This window comes from Neopsephotus bourkii, unplaced genomic scaffold (assembly GCF_033783945.1).
Source record: "Neopsephotus bourkii isolate Nb327-2 ecotype Australia unplaced genomic scaffold, CSIRO-AGI_Nbou_v1 NB_54, whole genome shotgun sequence".
In the NCBI taxonomy this organism is placed as follows: domain Eukaryota; kingdom Metazoa; phylum Chordata; class Aves; order Psittaciformes; family Psittacidae; genus Neopsephotus; species Neopsephotus bourkii.
In genome coordinates this window covers 922,179-941,754 of record NW_026900571.1, presented here as the reverse complement: position 1 = coordinate 941,754, position 19,576 = coordinate 922,179, and the positions used below count along the sequence as shown (strand labels likewise).

The 19,576-nt window shown below is 36.9% G+C and overlaps 1 protein-coding gene across 6 annotated transcripts in view; it reads right to left on the bottom strand.

Moving 5' to 3' along the window:
* Positions 1 to 19,576, bottom strand: part of FRYL (FRY like transcription coactivator) — a 164,032-nt gene that overhangs the window by 83,615 nt on the left and 60,841 nt on the right. For all 6 annotated transcript variants that reach the window (XM_061352826.1, XM_061352801.1, XM_061352811.1 and 3 more), the window contains 3 exons: positions 11,750 to 11,949; positions 4,957 to 5,010; positions 458 to 597 (listed from right to left, as the gene is read on the bottom strand). In XM_061352826.1, coding sequence (XP_061208810.1) covers positions 458 to 597; positions 4,957 to 5,010; positions 11,750 to 11,869 — 314 coding nt within the window. In that variant the 5' untranslated portion in view covers positions 11,870 to 11,949. The remainder of the gene's footprint in view (positions 1 to 457; positions 598 to 4,956; positions 5,011 to 11,749; positions 11,950 to 19,576) is intronic.

Sequence of the window (19,576 nt, the reverse complement as noted above, 5' to 3'; positions counted from 1 at the left end):
TCAAGAACACACATATCATACACAAGACTGAACACAAATATTTCATATATATATATTACATATACATAATAATACATAATTATAATACATATATTGCATGTGATCATTGCTGCACATATACAAAAGGAAAGTCTTTGGGGCCTGATGTAGCACTAACATCATACCCCTTCCTGACAGGACCTGCCAACAACCAAAACAATTTAAAAAGGGAAAGACTAGCTTGAAATTACCAGCATCCAACCTCCTTCTGTACATCAACCCCAAAATAATTAAGTCACTTCACGCATATCATCTACACAAGCTAAATACACTATCTCAAAGAAGCCCATACTCTTTCCACACAGATTTAGGTTATGACAGATCCTAATATAAATACTCGTCAAAAAAGTACCAAGCACACATTTTGTTGCAAGAGAACACACAAAAATCAGACAGACTTTTCAAGGAAAACCCTTACCCCTTCGATTTCGTGCTAGACCGAGGCCTATATTCATAAGATTCATCTTCTGTTCCATTTTGACGCTTGTACCAGTCAAACAAGGTGCGTAATAAGGAAGGGAGACAGTGCTCTGCTACTGAGCTCATAGAGCTTATCAACTGAAAAAAAGGAAGAAAAATACTTCAGCATGATAAAGCAATCTAAAAATCCTAGAAGTATCATAATTCTTTCAAATTGGGCTTTGGTGCTAAAACTAATATATAATGTTACAAAGTGGCAACTTTCTATATCATTTCAACCTAGCGCAACTACTGTAAATATGACACATCAAGTCAATTATTATAATAAATTTAAGCAAAGTGTTCTGCAGCTCCCAGGGATCACAGAATGCTAAATGTATACAGATAACCCATATAAAACCATCGAAGGCAAAAAAACAGCAGAGATTTTAGGATGTCCACGAATCTTGTCATGATTCTATCGCTACATGTTTTTGTTTCTAAAGATACGTGTACAATTGTACAATGTACAAATTAAGTTGTTGTTCAAGAGAATTTTCTGATGTGCAGAGGTCTGACAAACTTCTTTGGGAAAAAACTATAGTGAAAACTTGTAGAAAAAGGAAAGGAAATGAAAGAAAAACTATGAGAAAATTTGAGACTTGTGGGCTACTAAAACTATTATTCTTCAGGAAAAGGAAGCACTGGAAAAAAGAACTCGAAAGACTCATTCGTATTGATAAAGCTTTGAAAAATCTTCACTGAGATTTCATGTGCTACTTGCATCAGCTTGGGGCACTCAAGCATCTCTGTTGACCTCACTCCAGCCATGAGCAGAAATCGTAAGTTAAAAGCATTAATATTATTTGGGAAAAAAAAAATTATTCAGAAAGCAGGAAGAACGTACTTTCCTCATGTGTTACTAAACTAAAGGTGTTAAATTCAGCATAAAATCATCAAGGTAACCCTTACATTAAAAGCTAAAGCTGAACTTGATGAAGAAAGGATCTGTCACCAACCACAGCAATCCAAAATGTGCTTTGCCTTCAGGATTTACTGTCAATTCCCATACTCCAAATAACCTTAACACTGTGGAAGTACATTAATTTCACTTTCTCTAAAAATAACAAGTACTTTATCTCTAAATATAGTGATTTATCCAATATATTGCACAGTGCTATGTCCATACAGCAAGAACACACACAAAAGGACACAAACAGATGAAGCAAGCACTGAAGTTACCCACTACTCTCAATGTAAAATGACCCCACAAAGCATTTCTACTCCCCTGCTCTCCTTCTAGACTGATGTGCTTATTAGCAGAAGAAAAATTGGAAAACTGCATTTTAAGCTTTATTAAATTTTTTCCTTAGTTTTTCCTGCAAGCTTACACAGTGTACTAATACCACTGCCATTCATAACCATTCCAGCAGTTAGGCAGTTCACATCATCTTCCACAGAAAGAAGCTGTAGCACATGAATTAAAAACATTGTCACTAGTAAAGTGCTAAAACCAGAAACTACTGATGTTATAAAGCACTTTCCTCTTCAAATGAAAAAACAAGTTTAGATTATAATTATTTATTTCCTGCCAAGTTTTGCATCCTTAACGTTCTAATGAGATGACACTGGAATTATCAGGAAGATGACATCTTTGCTCATATTACATAGCTGGTAAGCAGAACATGAGCTATATGCTTATTCTTTTTATTTAAAATAATTGACATACCTCTTGGACACTAAATTCAAGATTGTCTTATATAAAAATTTTAAGAAAACCTTTTTATTTTAGCATTACATTATGTCTATGTTGAAAGCAGCAACCCAGACAAAGGGATTCTGTAAGGCCCAAGAGGACAGGGCTGCACTAGTCATCATGACGAATACTTATATTCCTTGGAATGAAACAGCAAAGCATGCTCCAGTCTTAAAGGTCATAACACATTGCTAATTGCTGCACTCAACATATGCAACAGTACACTGAGAAACAAGGAGAGAAAGAGATGAAAAATTATAGTAAGATGCTAGAGCCCAAATTCCAGCTATGGCCAAAATCCTGATCTTGAAAACCTGGCTCAAGTTATGCCTAATCATGAATAAGCCTGGACATCAGAGATAACTCTGCTTCCAGTCACTGAGATGGCTAAGATATGCTTCTGCATGATCATAAAGTTTTGGTGTCTTAGGGCAAGCATAGGAAATTGCCAAGTACGATTCCTACAAGAAGTAACAGAATAAAAATACAAGCTATTTCAGTTTCAAGCTGTACAAGCAAAAATATTTTAAGAAATGCAATACTGCTCTACAAAAAAAATCCTGTCCAGTAGCTTCTTGGTGCACTAGGAATGACAAAGGGAAATTACTGATACTAAAATGCTAAATCTTTAATAGTTTAGAGCTGCATCAGCACAAAATTTCTTTCTCATCTTCCAAAGTTCCATCTCTTTTAGCTAAATATACATTTGTGTTCCAATCAAAAATTCAGTGACAAAGAACTGTCCTATTTGAAAATTAAAAACTATTCATTTTGCACACTCAGACTAATAGCAGCACTCTTGGTCTGGTTATGCTTCCAACAGAACCAACCTATAATCCCATTAAACAGCTATTTTATTTTTTTCATTATAGGGACAGGCAACACTACATACCTTTCTCTTCCATCCCTCTTTTCATCACTTAGCTAAGAGAATGAGTATTAACTATATACCTTCTTACTCTTAGAGTATTGCTTGTGTTTCAAGCACACTCTTTTTATTCATGAAGTACACTTATTAGCTCAGACACTATACTGGTAAAGCTAAAGCCACTTTTTTAGACTTAAATTGCTAATTTCATAAATATCTCTAGGTGAATAAGGTTGGCAGGACAACAGCTCTAGCTTCTCTGCTGGATACTGCTCTCCCCCATACTTTGCCAATCTCCTTCTACTCTGCAATCTTCTGCACTGTTGAAGAACTGATCTTAATGTTGGTTTCATACACCCAGCAATGAACAGAGGACAGCAATCTTAATTCCTTTTGCCAAGCCTTCAAAATTCCATATCAAAATGCACAATCCCTGTCACCACAAGGGAGCCATTCTGCTCTGACTCTCTGAAGCAGTTAATCAGCATAATTACATTCAGATCTCAAAGAACCCGAACTACATTACAATTAAAAATAGAACAAAATAAGAACACACACACACATATAGCCACAAAATCAAAACAAATTATTTTAAAAGTACTACATTTTAAGAAAAACAAGTTTATTTTTATATTAATATATTTCAAAAGTTATATGCTTTTTTTTTCTTCACAGCTTATTTTTAGAACCTATTTGTGGCTTATTACATGATTGCTAGTGATTTATAGAAAACAACCTTAAATTAGGAAAAACATGGCAGTAGGAATGGGGGCAGGATTAGAAAAATTATTAACACTGCAGATTTACATATTTCTTTAGCTCATCCCTATTACGCATTTTATTTAGCTTTTGGTCAGCTTTAAAACAAAACTGTAGTTACGAAAGAATTTATGTCCTATTCCCCGATTTTCCTTGCTTATGAGTAAACTTTAACTTAGGAGATAATGGCCTTACAGAAGGTTAGGTTAGAAAACATTAAAAGGTTATGTGAGATTTTTGGTAGCGGCTTTTTTGCCACTTTTCTTTGAAAAGAAAATTACACATTAAATACTATGTGCTATCATTTGTTTCTCTTTTGGGAGTACGGAGATAAGGTACAGATGGCTATTAACTGAAAAGTAGGGGCAGATCCACAGATTTCACTGGAATGTCTAATACCTATATCCAAGGAGTAACAGAAAGCATGAAACAAAAATACAGAAGATATGGACAGAACACTAAACTTCATACAATAAGATACTGTTAAGAACAGAAACAGACAATTAATGAAGGTTTATCTGAATGCTGTCTCTTCATTGCGAAGAAGCAGTTACAAGACAAAAACATGCCTATGCCAAGAAAGGATGAGAAATACAGACAATGAACATTAATAAACTGAGCTATTATTCCAGGTTCAGCTCATTTATTGTTAAGTGAAACAGAATTGCCTCACAGTGGAACTAGACACTCGGAAAAGGACAAAGAAGCATTTTGACACTACCTTATGCCTTCTGCCATAGAATCAAAAAGCCCTCAGTAAAAGCCATGTTACTGAAATTTACACTATTTGCTTACAAAAGCAGAACCCCAAACACTGAAACAATAAGTGATATAGGCTGAGTTTACACAAAGTCTGTTACCAGGAACAGAAATAAACCGAGTCTTTTTGGCACCTACCACATTTCAGCATCTTTCCTTCATCATCTTTCACTGCCACCTTCAAATAATTGATTTTTCTAGCAGTTCTTATTATCATACTCTACAATGGAAAATAAAGTCTGGCTAACATTCAAAATACAGACCTTCTGACGTAGATTCAGATGTGAATGTTCCAAGTTAATAAAACAGTGGAACCGCTATTCTGCAAAAACAGAGGCCACCTTAATACAATAAAAACTGCCTTCAACTGTCCTACCTGATCAAACTGAAGATCTTCACCTCTTTGAAGAGATCTGGACAAGAGCTTTTCCTGTAAAAAAAAACAACATAAAGAGAAACATGAATTTCACAATGCAACTGACTGTTATTAAAGATCCCTTTTTTCCTCTCAGTTGTATTACAGAACAAAAAAATAACCTGCAATGTGAACAGTTGCATTATTTTTCAGGTAGAATCATTTCTGAAGATGTGAAGCGTACTCGCATAATCGAAGAATACAGATCTAAGATTATTTTGGTAGCAATAATGTTAAAGACTGACAAAAAAAGTCAAAACACCTCTCCAAACAGCAGGGCCTACATCAGTGTGCTCAATGGAGATAGCTGGCGGTGGCTGCCAAATGTAACTTAGAAGGAAAGCCATTCTCATCTGAATTAACAAGCATATTCATGTTCATATAAGGCAGTTATTCTAAGCTACAAAAATGACTTTTAAAATGCCTTCACAAAGGCAGAGACAATTGTTCAATGCTTTCCCAATCTGCACTTTCCCTGAACTGCAATGAAAAATAGCTAGAAAGCCTAGTTGAGGAAAAGGAGAATGTCAGTAACTTGCTTTACATTTCAAATAACTTTGTCAGGTGCAAAAAAGATGCAGTATTACCAGAATTTAATTATTACAGTATTTCATTGCTACCAGTACCATAAGACATACTGCTCTGTTAAAAGCAAAATTAACCAACAAAATAATGTAGTGAGAATTAAAGCATTAAGAAAACAAAATACTCATGTACTCTAATAGTAATTCTTATTAGTCACTGTAGAGAGTACCAAATTATACAGTTACACAAAATACAACACACTGGCTCTGAGGATTAATGATTTACACCAAGCCAAGTGCCACAGGAACAGCCTTAAGGGCACACTACAAAGCAGTTAGATATATAAAGATGTGATGTGCATTTCTTGCTATTTCAAGAAATTTTAAGCTACTTTTCACATGCAGGGAAAATGGTATCTTTGATGAGGAAAGTAGGAAAAGTACTAAAGGTACGGAGTTACTAGGACACATGAGACTGCAGTAAGCAAACAAAGAGCGCGTTTATGAAGCAAATTGGCTAATAAACTGGAAGAGCTGTTAATTTGCCTGGTCTGGGATGTAAAAGGTGATGTCAGCAGTACTGATAGCCAGGGGTTTTTGACACAAAATAACTGCTTAGTAATTTAGTAAGAGACTACATCCAGGCTGCCAGGCTGCTGACAATATTTTTTTAAGTTGATATTGCTTGGCATTTAACACTTGCAAGACTGCAACAGACAGGCTGTATGGTAAACAGATACAAATCGGGATTTCATGTCCAAAGTCTAAAATTCAAACAATTAACACTCAACCTAACTGTAATCTGGAAAATAGAAGGCAATTTATGGCATTTTCTGTTATGACTGCAGTTGTATTTGGTGTTCAAAAGGACACAATCTTTAGCAACTTCTACAGCCTCTGAAAACTTGAATTCAACATTGTCCAGGCAAAAAGCATTTTCCTACTCTAAAAGTACAACTTGAAATAATATAGCCACCAATTCAGAAGTCATTTTCTATAAGCCAAAGGAAGCTACTTAATAGTCCAAGAAAAGTCATTCATGTTCAGTGCCAGTATGCCTAAATAAAAATATTTTAAAAAATAAAGTGGTTTCAGGAAATGCATTTAATGCTCTGAAATAATTCTATTTGTTCAGCAATTGATACATTACCCAATGTTCTTTCATGGTGTATTTAAAAGCAAGGGGGAAAAGGTTTCAGATACTGGCAAATAAATCCTTTTTTTATCTTATAAATTCATATAATTTTACATGTAAAGTCTGTTCAAAATACTGTTATGTGAATGTTTTGCAGCATATAATAAAAGCTCCAGAGACGATTTGCAAATCAGAATTCCCTTTTAACTGGAACTCCTCCCTCCCCCTTTTTTATAAGGAAATGTCTACTCTAGGTAAATTCAGGTTATCTGTGCTATGTTTTTAGATAAATGGCACAAATTATTGTAATCTTATCTATAAAGCAGAAACACAAGAAATGTTCCACTCTATATAAACATCGTATATTGCTAAATAGGCTGCAAGAAAGTAACCATGAAACTATTCCCCAAGAAGATGGAGAAGTGACTTTCCTGTAAGAAGATGGTAGAAGTCAGGTTCCTTGAGTGTCCTTACAGTACAATGCCTTGACACACCACGTGTCCACTGTGGTACTACAAAGCTACTATACAGGTGAACAAACACTTATATCCATTGCATGTGTCTGAAATAGCTAAAGAATACTAAACCGAAGAGAAGTGGAATGATCTGTAAGTCTTTAGACAAAGAAGCTAAAGTCCATGTCAACAGACAGCAAAATGTTAAGATGGTTCTGAAAGCTTAACTTTTTCCCAACTTCTGTACTAATTGAGACACTTCTGTTCATCAAATGTTGATATAAGATTTTTAGTATCAGAAAGAATTAAAACCTTACAAGTTCACAGTCCTCTCTTCATCATTTTTCCTGAGCGTTAAAGATCTTTACTGCTCAAAGGTAAATATCACCTTAGTTAATGTAACCCTGACCAAACAAACGTAACATAACCAAATAATACTCTTTAACCCTTCACAGGTTAATCAAGGTCTCTGAATTACTTCTATGGTTTTAAAATTAATTCTCTTTCAATGTCTACTGGGGAACGACCTGTTAGAGAGCCGTGCAGGGGAGAGGGACCTGGGGGTCCTAGTGGACGACAGGGTGACCATGAGCCGACACTGTGCCCTTGTGGCCAAGAAGGCCAATGGCATCCTGGGTTGTATTAGAAGGGGGGTGGTTAGTAGGTCGAGAGAGGTCCTCCTTCCCCTCTACTCTGCCCTGGTGAGACCTCATCTGGAATATTGTGTCCAGTTCTGGGCCCCTCAGTTTAAAAAGGACAGGGACCTGCTGGAGAGAGTCCAGCGCAGGGCAACTAAGATGATTAAGGGAGTGGAGCATCTCCCTTATGAGGAAAGACTGAGGGAGCTGGGACTCTATAGTTTGGAGAAGAGGAGATTGAGGGGTGACCTTATTAGTGTATATAAATATATAAAGGGGGAGTGTCACGAGGATGGAGCCAGGCTCTTTTCAGTGGCAAACAATGAAAGGACAAGGGGTAATGGGTACAAATTGGAGCACAAGAGGTTCCACTTAAACCTGAGAAGAAACTTCTTCTCAGTGAGGGTGACGGAACACTGGAACAGGCTGCCCAGGGGGGTTGTGGAATCTCCTTTTTGGAGACATTCAAAACCCGCCTGGACACGTTCCTGTGTAACCTTATCTAGGTGTTCCTGCTCCGGCAGGGGGATTGGACTAGATGATCTTTTGAGGTCCCTTCCAATCTCTAACCTACTGTGATACTGTGATACTGTGATACTCCTAACTCTGCTTTGTCATGGCACTGGTCTTCTTACATGACTTACGAAAATCTATCAAACAGCATAAAGGAAAGGTCTGGAAACTTTCACTGAATTAATTATGTAAGATTTATTTTCCTGGCTTCCTGAAGTTCAGAGAGAGATGGGAATAACAGGTCTGCATTTGTCTGTTACAAATGAAATTAAAAAAAAAAAAAAAAAAAGGAAAAAAAGAAGAAAAAATAAACTACTGAATTAACCAAAGAGCAGTTTGCATCCATTGTGTAAAGCAGAAATGTCAACATATGGCAGGCAGCAGATCAGGATGTAGACAGACGTGTGTGTGCTGGGCAAACAACTGCACCCATGGAAAAAGGTACCACCCGTTGGCCCCCCTCCAGCATTCACCGGCTCGCCCTCTGGAGGCGGGCACACCTCAGCCTCAGCAGGGGGCTCAGGTGAGCCCGCCTCCTTCTGTCCTCCAAGCTGCTGTAGGAAACCAGACTTGCAAAGAGCATACAGCGCTAGTCTGAACACTGTTCAGTATTCTCCATGATGGAATAAAATTGCTGCAATTGGCAACATGCTTAAATAGCCTTGCTACTTTTGACTTAACTCAAACAATTTAGTATGTTAGCTTACCTAGTTAACAGCTTGGTAACTTGGTGGCACCATGTTAAACTCCTTGCTCAAATTCTAACCCATTTTTACATGCAGCCTGACAAAATACAGGGTAACTGAGTTTGTTACTAAGCTTTTTCACTGGTATAGTTTGTTTCACACATGGGGAAGGCTGGTATCATGCCTCAAGTCAACCTGCTCAGCTGACAAAGTCTTTTAAGCTACAGTAAATTGTGTCTGAGCCCGTTTTAAAACTGTATACTACTACCAAAAGAAATTAGTAACATTAATTTAACAAACAAAACAGAAAAAAAACCAAACAAACAAACAAAAAAAAAAACCAACCAAACAAGGTGGCTTACATTTTTATTTAATTTGCTCACTAAACAGATGATCTTCCTTCCTGTGGCTATGCTCACTATTTGAATCATTTATTTTAAGCATTTGCTGAAAAGCTCTTCTTTTGGAAACTCTGTGGTATTAAAATTTTACAAGCAGAGAATTCGTAATTAAAAACCAGTGAAAGGAAACTCACTTTCTTACTCACTGGGTATCACAAATAAATTCACAGCCAGAGAAATCATGTAGTCCCTTGTTTAAAATCACAGGTCAGTTACTTCTAATGAAACCCATACATCTAGTCGAAACGGTGCTGTTCCCTTAGCCCCAGGTGCTGTCTTGATCTGAAGTTATGATTTTATTCTTTTATTATTATTTTTAATTAAATTTTGCTCTCCTACTGACATCTTCAAGTTTTAAAAAGCGTCTAGCTCCTACCTTTAATTGGTCTGGCTCCAAACTCTCCAATAGCTTCATCCAACAGCCTAGCTTCTTCTAGCAAATTAAAGATTTATGTAACACTATATATATATTCTCCACATTATTATTTGTAGCCAAGTCATCCCACAAAATCAAATCACACTAAAATGATAACGGGCTTTCCTCTCTTCCATTAAGGCCTTTTCTTCTATCTTAGTCAGTGCCTTTCCTGTACCCAGTCAGCCTTTTATCTTACTTTTTAAATGTCATGCATCAGAACTGACTATTCAGTATTTACAGCAAATACTACATTTAAAAGTAAAACCACTTCAGTAGTGCAGTACTTCCTTTCACTGAGACACCTAAGGATTCCCTTCTACCTCTTTGTGTTACACAGGCTCAGGTTGTTTCACATTTCCACAGCTTTTGGCACCTCTTTTAAATTGCTAGTTTTCTACATACTCTTTCCTTCCTACCAACATAAATTAAGGAATGCTGGCTGGATGTGTAAATTTACATTTGACTGCATTGAAAAGTATTTTGTTTAAAGGAATTCCACTTAGCAAATGAACACAGACAGAACTGTTAATGACCTTCACAAATGCCTACTCCAGTAATAGTTACAATTTCTTATTTTATCCCAAAGAATTTTATACATCCTGTATACACACAAGACACCAATTTCAGAATCTTATTAGTAATAAGATCCTGACTAAGGCAGGTTTCATGCATAAAGCCTCAACAGACAACAGAGCTGGGAATCACTCTTCACTGAAAAGTGCATTATTTCATTAGTTTCACAGGTTTCCCAATTTTTAATCTGGTGAGATGTTGAGATTTCGTATAATTAACAGATTGAAAAAAAACTTGTTTAACTAACAGCCACAAGCATGGCAGGGAGACACAGCCTGGGATATTGTTGTCAGAGGATTATTTAATCTGGTCTAGAGACAAGTGTTTCAGCACAAGTGAGCTCCAGGGCTATTGTATTTACCTTCTATCAGTATTCCAGCTAGGAGATATCACTCCAAACTAGCTGTGTCTGCAGGAAAAGCCCTCTTCAATTCAACCAAATTACTTCTATGTCGTTCTGGCCAAGCACTACCCTCCCTGTATGTTTAGCAGAGGAATGGAAAAGTGGCCAAGGGAGTGGCATTCACAGCAGTAGGCACGCAGAGCACCCTACATGGAGCTCTCTTCATTTCCTCCCACAGCATCACCACCCCTGCAGCTCTCCACTCTCATTTCTTAGCCATGCACCCTTCACTGTTTGCACGCCCCTTCTCTTACAAAGTTTCTGTGCTTTCTCAGCAAACCCTCCTGAGTCTTTTGGATGTCTACGAGGAAACAGACAAGTTATGTTTAAGTTGTGGGCTTGCCTGGTACATACACACACATATATATGATGTTTACCTACGTAGGTGTGTATGAAGTGTTTCACTTTCCTCAGCCTTTAATTTACTATCTACTTTAATCTACAGTTTCAGTTGAAGATGATTCCACCATTGACATGACAAAATATGCTTAGCCCCATTTTTGTGTTCTTTTGGACTGTTTAATAATTTTTTCCCTAAAGTTTCAAAACTGGATTTCACCAGCAGGACTTTGCATTTTGCCCAATGTACAATATATGCTGGCTACAATGCTCTTCCAGGTGTTAGTGTCGCTACTTTGGAAAGCAAACGAAACACATCTTTTCACAAAAGTATATTGTCAAAGTATTATTTCAAAGAAGCATCAACAGGAAACACATTTTACAGTGCTAATAAAGGAATGGGTTTTGCTGTCGTTGTTTCCTTTTATAACTACAGAACTTATGAATACTACAAGGTCTTGTTTCCAGTAACCACTACATAACAGTTTTAATAGAAGCAAATAAAGCATAATCCAGGTAGCAACCCTATTTGCAGAAGCCTATTTATTCTTGAAGTAATCCCTTTGAAAAGTTAACAATATCTTTACAGTAACTACACGATAAATCAGCCTGTTTTAGGGAAAAAAAGCAGGACCATTTCAAGGGATACTATGAAAAAAAAGGACTCACCAAAGGTTCAGCCATTACAAGTTCAATTTTCTTTTCAGCTTGAACAGCAAATTCAGCAAAGAGGCTTTTGATGACATACTCGCCAGGTTTGACATCTGGATCAATAGTAATGTTAGACATGATGATGCCTCTCTTCTCCCAGGTGGAAACAACACTTGGAGAAACTCTGCGTTTATTTACTCTGCTGGGTGGCGTGGAGGCTATAGGGAAAAAAAATAAAAAGCTATAAGCAGAGTTTCTAAACACAGCGTCTGTCACTTCTTTACTTTCCCATCCACCATACAAACATATTCACACAGTAAATGCTGTAAACCAGAAGGAGGAATTAAGTAGCTTTAATATCCAACTACATTTTCTTCTTTAATTAGGTAGGAAATTCTACTGTAAGTTGCAGAAGGGTTTATAATGTAACTCATTTTTGTTATTGACAAAATGTAAAACTGTCTTACACTGTGTGAACCGCCCTATTCTGAATACAACTGTAGGATAACCAAAATTACAGTGTTTAATATACGGTATCTTCAGTTCAAGTGTAAGTAAAAATCACAAGGTTCAATGTAAAGAATTATCTCCCTAGACTGTGAGAGGCATTTGCCTGATTCAACTTTTATAAAGCATTTGTGAAGTTCAGGTTTCTACCTGGTGAACAAATACTGAGAAAATATTTCCTTGGCATCTCTTGGCATTTTTTGTCAGTAAGGTTATTTTCATAAGAAGGCAAAGCCTTTCTAGACATGCCATGCTAGCTATTTTTCTCCACTGTCTAGTCACAAATCTTACCAGAAATATTATTGATCAATGTAAGTAACACTGGATATATTAGACTCCTCTAAGGATTAGTGCTTTCACCTTTATATTGAAATTGTCATATGCTAAGTTTACATATATTTATCCACCTCTAATTTTACTTTCCTCCCTACGCACTCAAAAGCATTTCTTTATTATCACAGTTACCACCCACCCAATGTGAATCGTAGTATCTAAAATCTGGTATCAGATCACTCATATATGAGTTTAACACACATGTAACTATCAAGAGTAAATAATTACAGTTCTTGTCTTGTGCACTCTACATCAAAATATCTATTGACAACTCTAACGATGCCCCAGACCTACCCAGAAAGGGCTGGTATTTCTCTAGTATATTCCATGACTGCAGACAGTACTTTTTATTGATATCAGGAATTGATACTAAGAATTATCTATTGATATTTTACCTGTTTTCCTAAGTTAGTTGTATAGGAAGCCTAGCCTCAGTCTGTTTTACTTTATTACATATTGTGATTTTGTTCAGGTTAGCTGCTTTAACGCTTTCTGCAGTTAAGGTATGAGGAGATGCGCGTGGCCAATCTTGATGAACCTGCAAAATTTTTGTTTGTTTTCAACTTGTACACATTCCTATTAGCTAAATATTATCTACAAGTTCTAGTCAAACACTTTCAGCGTTCAACTCATTCATGGGAATACTGGTTGCCACGGAGCCAAAACCGTTAGCACTTCCCTTTGCATCTTCCCAAGTATCTTGAATCTCAGCCATTCACAGTTTTTTCTATCAGTTCAGAAAGTTACATTTTACATAACACAGACTTCCTTAACTTCAATTGAAAGCAATCATTTATCAAACACATTAGTGAAGCTAGCAGCTCAGTGGGAGTGAAAACAGAACAGTCACAATTACTTCAGCCACTAATCAAAAAGTAAGGTAACCTTGCATAAGGTTACATGAGTACCACATGTGACCTGTAGTTTTTCACCTTTGTACAAACTTGTTGTTTAGTTGTAGTAATGCGTATTTTTTCCTTTACACAAACTGCAGTATGCTGTCTTCAAAGCTGGAAGGACTTGCCAAGATCACAAAGCTGAGCTCCCAGCAACTGGGGTCAACACCAGAATGACTCGCACACACTACACATGCCATAATTCCAGAACACACTCTAACATCTTGATCTAGCACTTTAGTCCTGGTAACAGAGGTCCTAAAAGACACAGAAGAGTGTGTGCCACACACTGTAGGCAACGGAAGATCAAAGACACTGCCTTGTTCTAGGTCCCAATGGTGGAAGTTCACTAGATGAAAGTACACAAAGTCATTAAGAAACAGAACAAAGTGCATGCTGCAAAAGGAGGACGACAACCCAAAACATCTCACTTTCCAGAAATTCTTTTCTTGCCCTGTATCTGATGACTGCCTTGTCTCTCAGTACAGAAGCATAAACATGTCAGGCGCTTTAAAATTCTTTCCAATGTCCATACTCTCCAGCATCTTTGCACTTGTCATTCTTAAGCCCTTATAATTCTAAAGGCAGCCCAGGAAATGAGAGATGAATTATACATCAAGAACAACAGCACAGATTTGAGGAGAGAGAAGAGGTGAGAAGAAGGAATACATCCTTCCTAGCCATAGCAGGTAACAAACAGGAACACCAAGTATGACACTGAAAAATTCTACAACACACAGATTTTAACAACTCTTGTTTCATCTCTATCTATAAATGAACAAAATAAAATTCAAGAACCTAAGGACTCCTAACAGATACAACACATTTCTTTGTAAACAGTTGCTTTTATCCTAAATACGAGAGTTCCTGAGAAAGCTAAAGTTTTGTTGGACTCTATTTTTAAATCATATATTGAAGCCATCAAGCTGGAAATGAGAGAAGTTTAAGTCTCCTTTTGAACATCATTAGCTGTTCCTAGGCAGAAGAAATTTCACATAGCAGTTGCTTTGGCTCCTTCTAGATTTACCTACTGGAGTATGCCACAATCCCCACCCTATCAGGACTAGGGACTTAACGGAACATGCCACAACCCCAGTCCAGTCCACACTCCTTAACACTGAGAAGCTGGTGCTCAACAAGCTCTTGTCTCCCCCTATGCAAGCAAATATAAGTGTGCAGCTGTAATGAACTGAACTGGAAAAGCAGCATTACTTCTTTTCCTCAGGTTAATTTTGACCCAATGGTTGTCCAATTCACTCACCACATGATCACATATACACTTGTGCCAGCACAAAGAGGAGGGCCAGTGCAGGGGCAGCACTTGCCTTTTTACTCTCCCAGCAGCAGAGCAGAGTTAAGGATAACTTTGTCAGTGGTGTTAATAATCTTTGTGTTCACATGCACAAAATCTTCAGTTGGTAATAAATCTTCCCCCAAAAAACCAAGAGAAAAACGTCAAACCAAAGCAATTAACAATGTTGTCATGAGAAGACTACAAATATGTTACTTTTGCTGAAGTGCCAATGTATTCAAAAAACAGAATAAATGACTAGGATTTACTTTCATCTGTGAACTTGCTGAGGACTCTAATTCATGGAAGCATTAATGGTTCACATTAACGATTCTTGCCTTGCATATGACTATGTTCATGATTTTATCTGTTACGTAAAACTAGTCAAGTTAGTTAAACACACAGGAAAAACAAAAACACAGGAGGGGAAAAGGGACAGAGGTTTAACAGTATTTAATAGGAAAATGTAAGTTAGAAGACACCGTAGAAAAGTCAAAATCCGTTATCGGATCTCTTAACTAGGTCAAGCAACATTATTATCTGGTATAATTATGTTCAGTGGGATTCATTTACTCATGAATTTGCAATCAATAACACTGTAGGAAGGGTCTAGGTGGACTTTAAATAGCATGTTTAATGGAAAAAATAATCTCATTGCAGGACCGGATTAAATAATTCCTTTCTGCTATTCCTTACCATCAAAGCATAAGGCATGCTCCGCTCTTAGCTGCCAGAGAAAATGTATGTTTCAAACATTGTTTTGAAGCCTCAAAACATGGACCATTCTGCAGAACTTCAGATGAAATCTGCTGTCAAAAATCAGACCACTCACAACAGTTCAAAAACAAAAAACTGCTTTCATAAATCACTTGAAAACATTGAGTGTTATCCACTTGAAACAATATCCTGTTTGTTTGCCCGATGCGAGCTAGCACTATGTGGGAAATCTGGGAGCAAGTGCCTTAGGAAATCTTTGTTAAACAGTATTGTTTGGTTGCTAGGGCCACACCAAATTGTTTGGATAGTTTCAAGGAACAGTAGAACAATACAAAGGATAATTAGACAGACAACATGCTCCTAGGTCAAAAGGCAACACGCCCTGATGTACGCTAAATGAGAAACAAAGTTGTTTCATGTTAAAGGTCCAGAACTAGGAAAGGTTACTTAATACCCAAGTTGATATTAAAGACCACTATTTTTATCATCCTGCTTCTTTTTGTGTAGCCCAAATGCAAGAAATATTTGAGGATATAAGTAGCGCCCTATTTACCAACACGATTACTAAGGATTCAAACATACAAAGGAGGTACCAAAAGGTAACAAATGTGCCCCAGGCTGCGACAGTCTAGGAGTGCATTTTACTCCATGGCTAATGTGAAATGATCATTTTTAGCTTTCCTACACTTGTTGGCGTACTACTTTACTCTTAGCCAAGTGTTGACATTTCATACATGCTTTAAGTAGTACTTTCCAAGTTTTTCATGTCTTTAACAGAAATTTGCTCTTGGTCGCTGCTGTTTCTCAGTATGTTGGAAGGGTTGGACTGACATAAAACCTTCATCAGGCATCTTCCCTCTTTCAAAATACCTGAAAACACATTTAGAATTATGTTTTTAAATAAGGTATCCAACTATACAATAAGGACACTCAACACACTATGGAGGGCACCCATAGCCTTCCTCAAGCAGATAATATTCTTCAATGCTATTTTTAAGTTCATTGCTAAGGTAGTAAACAATTTTGCACAGCTTACGTTTAATAATTAAGCTTTTAATTATTATTTTTTTAGCACACTTAATACCACAGGTTTGTTAAGTTTCCTGTGACACTTGCTGCAGCACATGGTTTTTGCATGTCCAACTGACAACATGAAAATTCCCCAAAATTGAAAATATTATCTCTGTTACTTAAAGGAATTTTAATGAAGCTCCGTGTCATCTACTCTGATAAACATCAAGAATGTTTCATCCTACCTCACAGAATGGATATTAATATACATGGGAACATATCTTGTTAAGAGTGCTTCATAGCAACAAGCCTTCAATATCCTTTTTTTTTTCCCTAATAAGGATGTCAATACTCAAAAGAGATTGCAACCTATCCAGGATCATCCCAACAAATTATGAGCAGAGACAAAGAAATCAAACCTAAGTTTCCTGTACCCCAGACCAGCAGTCTGTCCTCTAGAGCAGACAACTTCTTCAATAAGTTTATCATTATTTCACAATTCTACAACTCCTGTAGAACACCAGGTTTCTATTGTTTTCAGTCTTCTTACTCAGACCAGTGAAAAACCCTCATGATTAGAATAAGAGAAATGGTGAACATCTTCACGAAGACAATGAAGTTGAACACTTACTGCTGTAACAACAGATGCACATTCCAGATCTTAGCCTCCAGTCTATAGACAGGTATTTTAAAAAAAGAGCCAACCTTCGCTTTAATCTCTTGGATTTGCTTTCAGAGTAGCAAGGGGAGGATACAATTGCTACTCATTTATCCAGTCGGTTCACTTGGGCTGCTCGAGCATGTGACAGCACCGTAGACCAGCCAAGTCTACTTCACTGTTTTTTGTTTGAACTGTGTCACTAGTGATAGTGCATGGAGTCTGTATGTACAATGGATTTATTACTGCCTTACTAGCTCTAGCTGTACCAAAACCCAGCTGATCTCACACACAACCAGCACCACTGCACCAGCAGCTCTGGCTGGTTTCTTGGTTCACCAGTATCACACAAATGCTGGAGTCACCAGTTTTTAGAAAGCGCTAGCTTTTCCATTATACTGCCTTTATCCAGTTATTTCATCAGCACTCATTTGCCAGCAAAATGTTACTCATTTTAAATTATGCTAATTGATTACAACAAAAAAGAAATTACAAACCTGTAAAATATATACTTAATGACTTCCAGTTATACATAAATGCTAAAAAAATAAAAAAAAAAATCTTTTCAGTGATGTGGATTATTCCTAATGATGCGTTTAGATGGACTAAGAGAATCAGTTTCTGTTAGATGCCAATTTCTGAGGAACTCTTACGATGCATTTAAAAAAACAGTTCCTAATAAAAATATTATTCTTAATACTGATATGAAAACCTAAAAGAGAAGGGAGAGGTATAGCAGCCTCCTGACTCCATCATAGCCATGTCACCTAGGATAACCTAAATAATGTGAGTAAAATCCACAGCTGCTGGCAGTGAAATGATGTATCTATTAAGGTCCACTGACCACAACAATTTTCATAGATGGTTTTACCTAGATATTCTTTTCATTTACATAATATACAACTATTGATGGGTAACACCACAAATATAAACACAGTGGTTAAAACTAAGGTCAGTCCAAATACATTAGAATATACATGACTGAGGAAAAAATAAAACAAAATCTGGTCTTTCTCCCATATTTCTTATATCTTAGTTTGGATCCATAGTTCCTGATGAACAAACATCCTATTATTTTCAATACAAACTACACAACTAATTCACCCAGTGACATGACATATGGCATTCTCTCTTCTCTGTGTTAGCAGTACACAGTGAATTATCTCTGGAGAATGTTTAACAAAGATTATGGCTCTATGTGTCTGATTACACTATATGAACAGGCAAAGAACCACCACTTTCTCATTAACAAGCCACATGGACTAAAAGCCCAGATGGCAGATTTTTATTCACCTCTCTCTCTTGCACTGATTTTATGTAAATTTGATGAAAGCAATTAAATAACCAGCAGCAGTAGCTGGTACTTCTGTCATGCATTTAGAAAACGTCATGTGCTAGTAAGATGAATGGATTACCCACCTGTGAAGTAGAAACAGGTTTAGAACTGGCTTAGTTCAGCAGCATGTGCAGTGTAATTTCTGTAAAGCCAAGTCAAACCTTTCAGTGACAGGAGATTTTATGTATATTGATAATTTCCCCTCTGTGGCTACACTGGAACCCATATTTTACTTCTGCAGTAGAAACACTTCCCCAATTGACAACTTATCCAAAGAGTTTCAAATATGTTTCTGTTACATTTTAGTCAAGCTCTGTAACAAAGAAATGTAAATGAATGGTGCATCAATAATCAGAAGATAAGTTTATTTCAACAAGTAGCTAATTAAACATACGGCTAAAATGTGAAAGATATCCTGGGAGGGAACATGGAAAGGAAAACAAGGGTTTTGGAGTGAACTGTGGTTATTATGGCAGATGACTCAAAAAACCCACAGAACAAAAACCTCACTGAAATATTCTGAAGCTTTATCATATAAATCATTTTCTATCCCCAACAAATATGAACACACTTTCTTTATGGAAAGTTGACTCAACTAGGAGAGCAGCTGCCAATTTGTCTACTTCCTCGCATGAAGCTTAATTCTTGCTTTGAAAGCCTCTTAAAACACAGGCAAGAAACCAGCTTTCCCCAAAAGGCAGACTCCTCTGCTAGTAAACAGTAACAGAAACATTACTTCAGGCCAACACAGCAGAAATTCTAAGGCATAAAATCTTAATCTGGCAATATCTAGTTTTCTAGGTATCTGAGCCAGTTTATAATTCCTTAGCAGACAGACACAGTCTTGCTGCTACTGATGATCCTCAAATTTTATTTTCTGATTTATAACTAGGTAGATTTGCTCCTCCCAAGATTCGGCAGTCTTTTTGCCCACTGCTGTTAATACTATCCCTGACAACTTCCTTCGTAAACTGTGATTTTCAGATTTTCATTTGACATAATGCTTTTTTAACAATCTTTACTGATTGTTAGCAGAGTAACATTATCCTCAGTGATCCTCATGCTGTATATACAGAACCTGCTTTTCTACAGAACT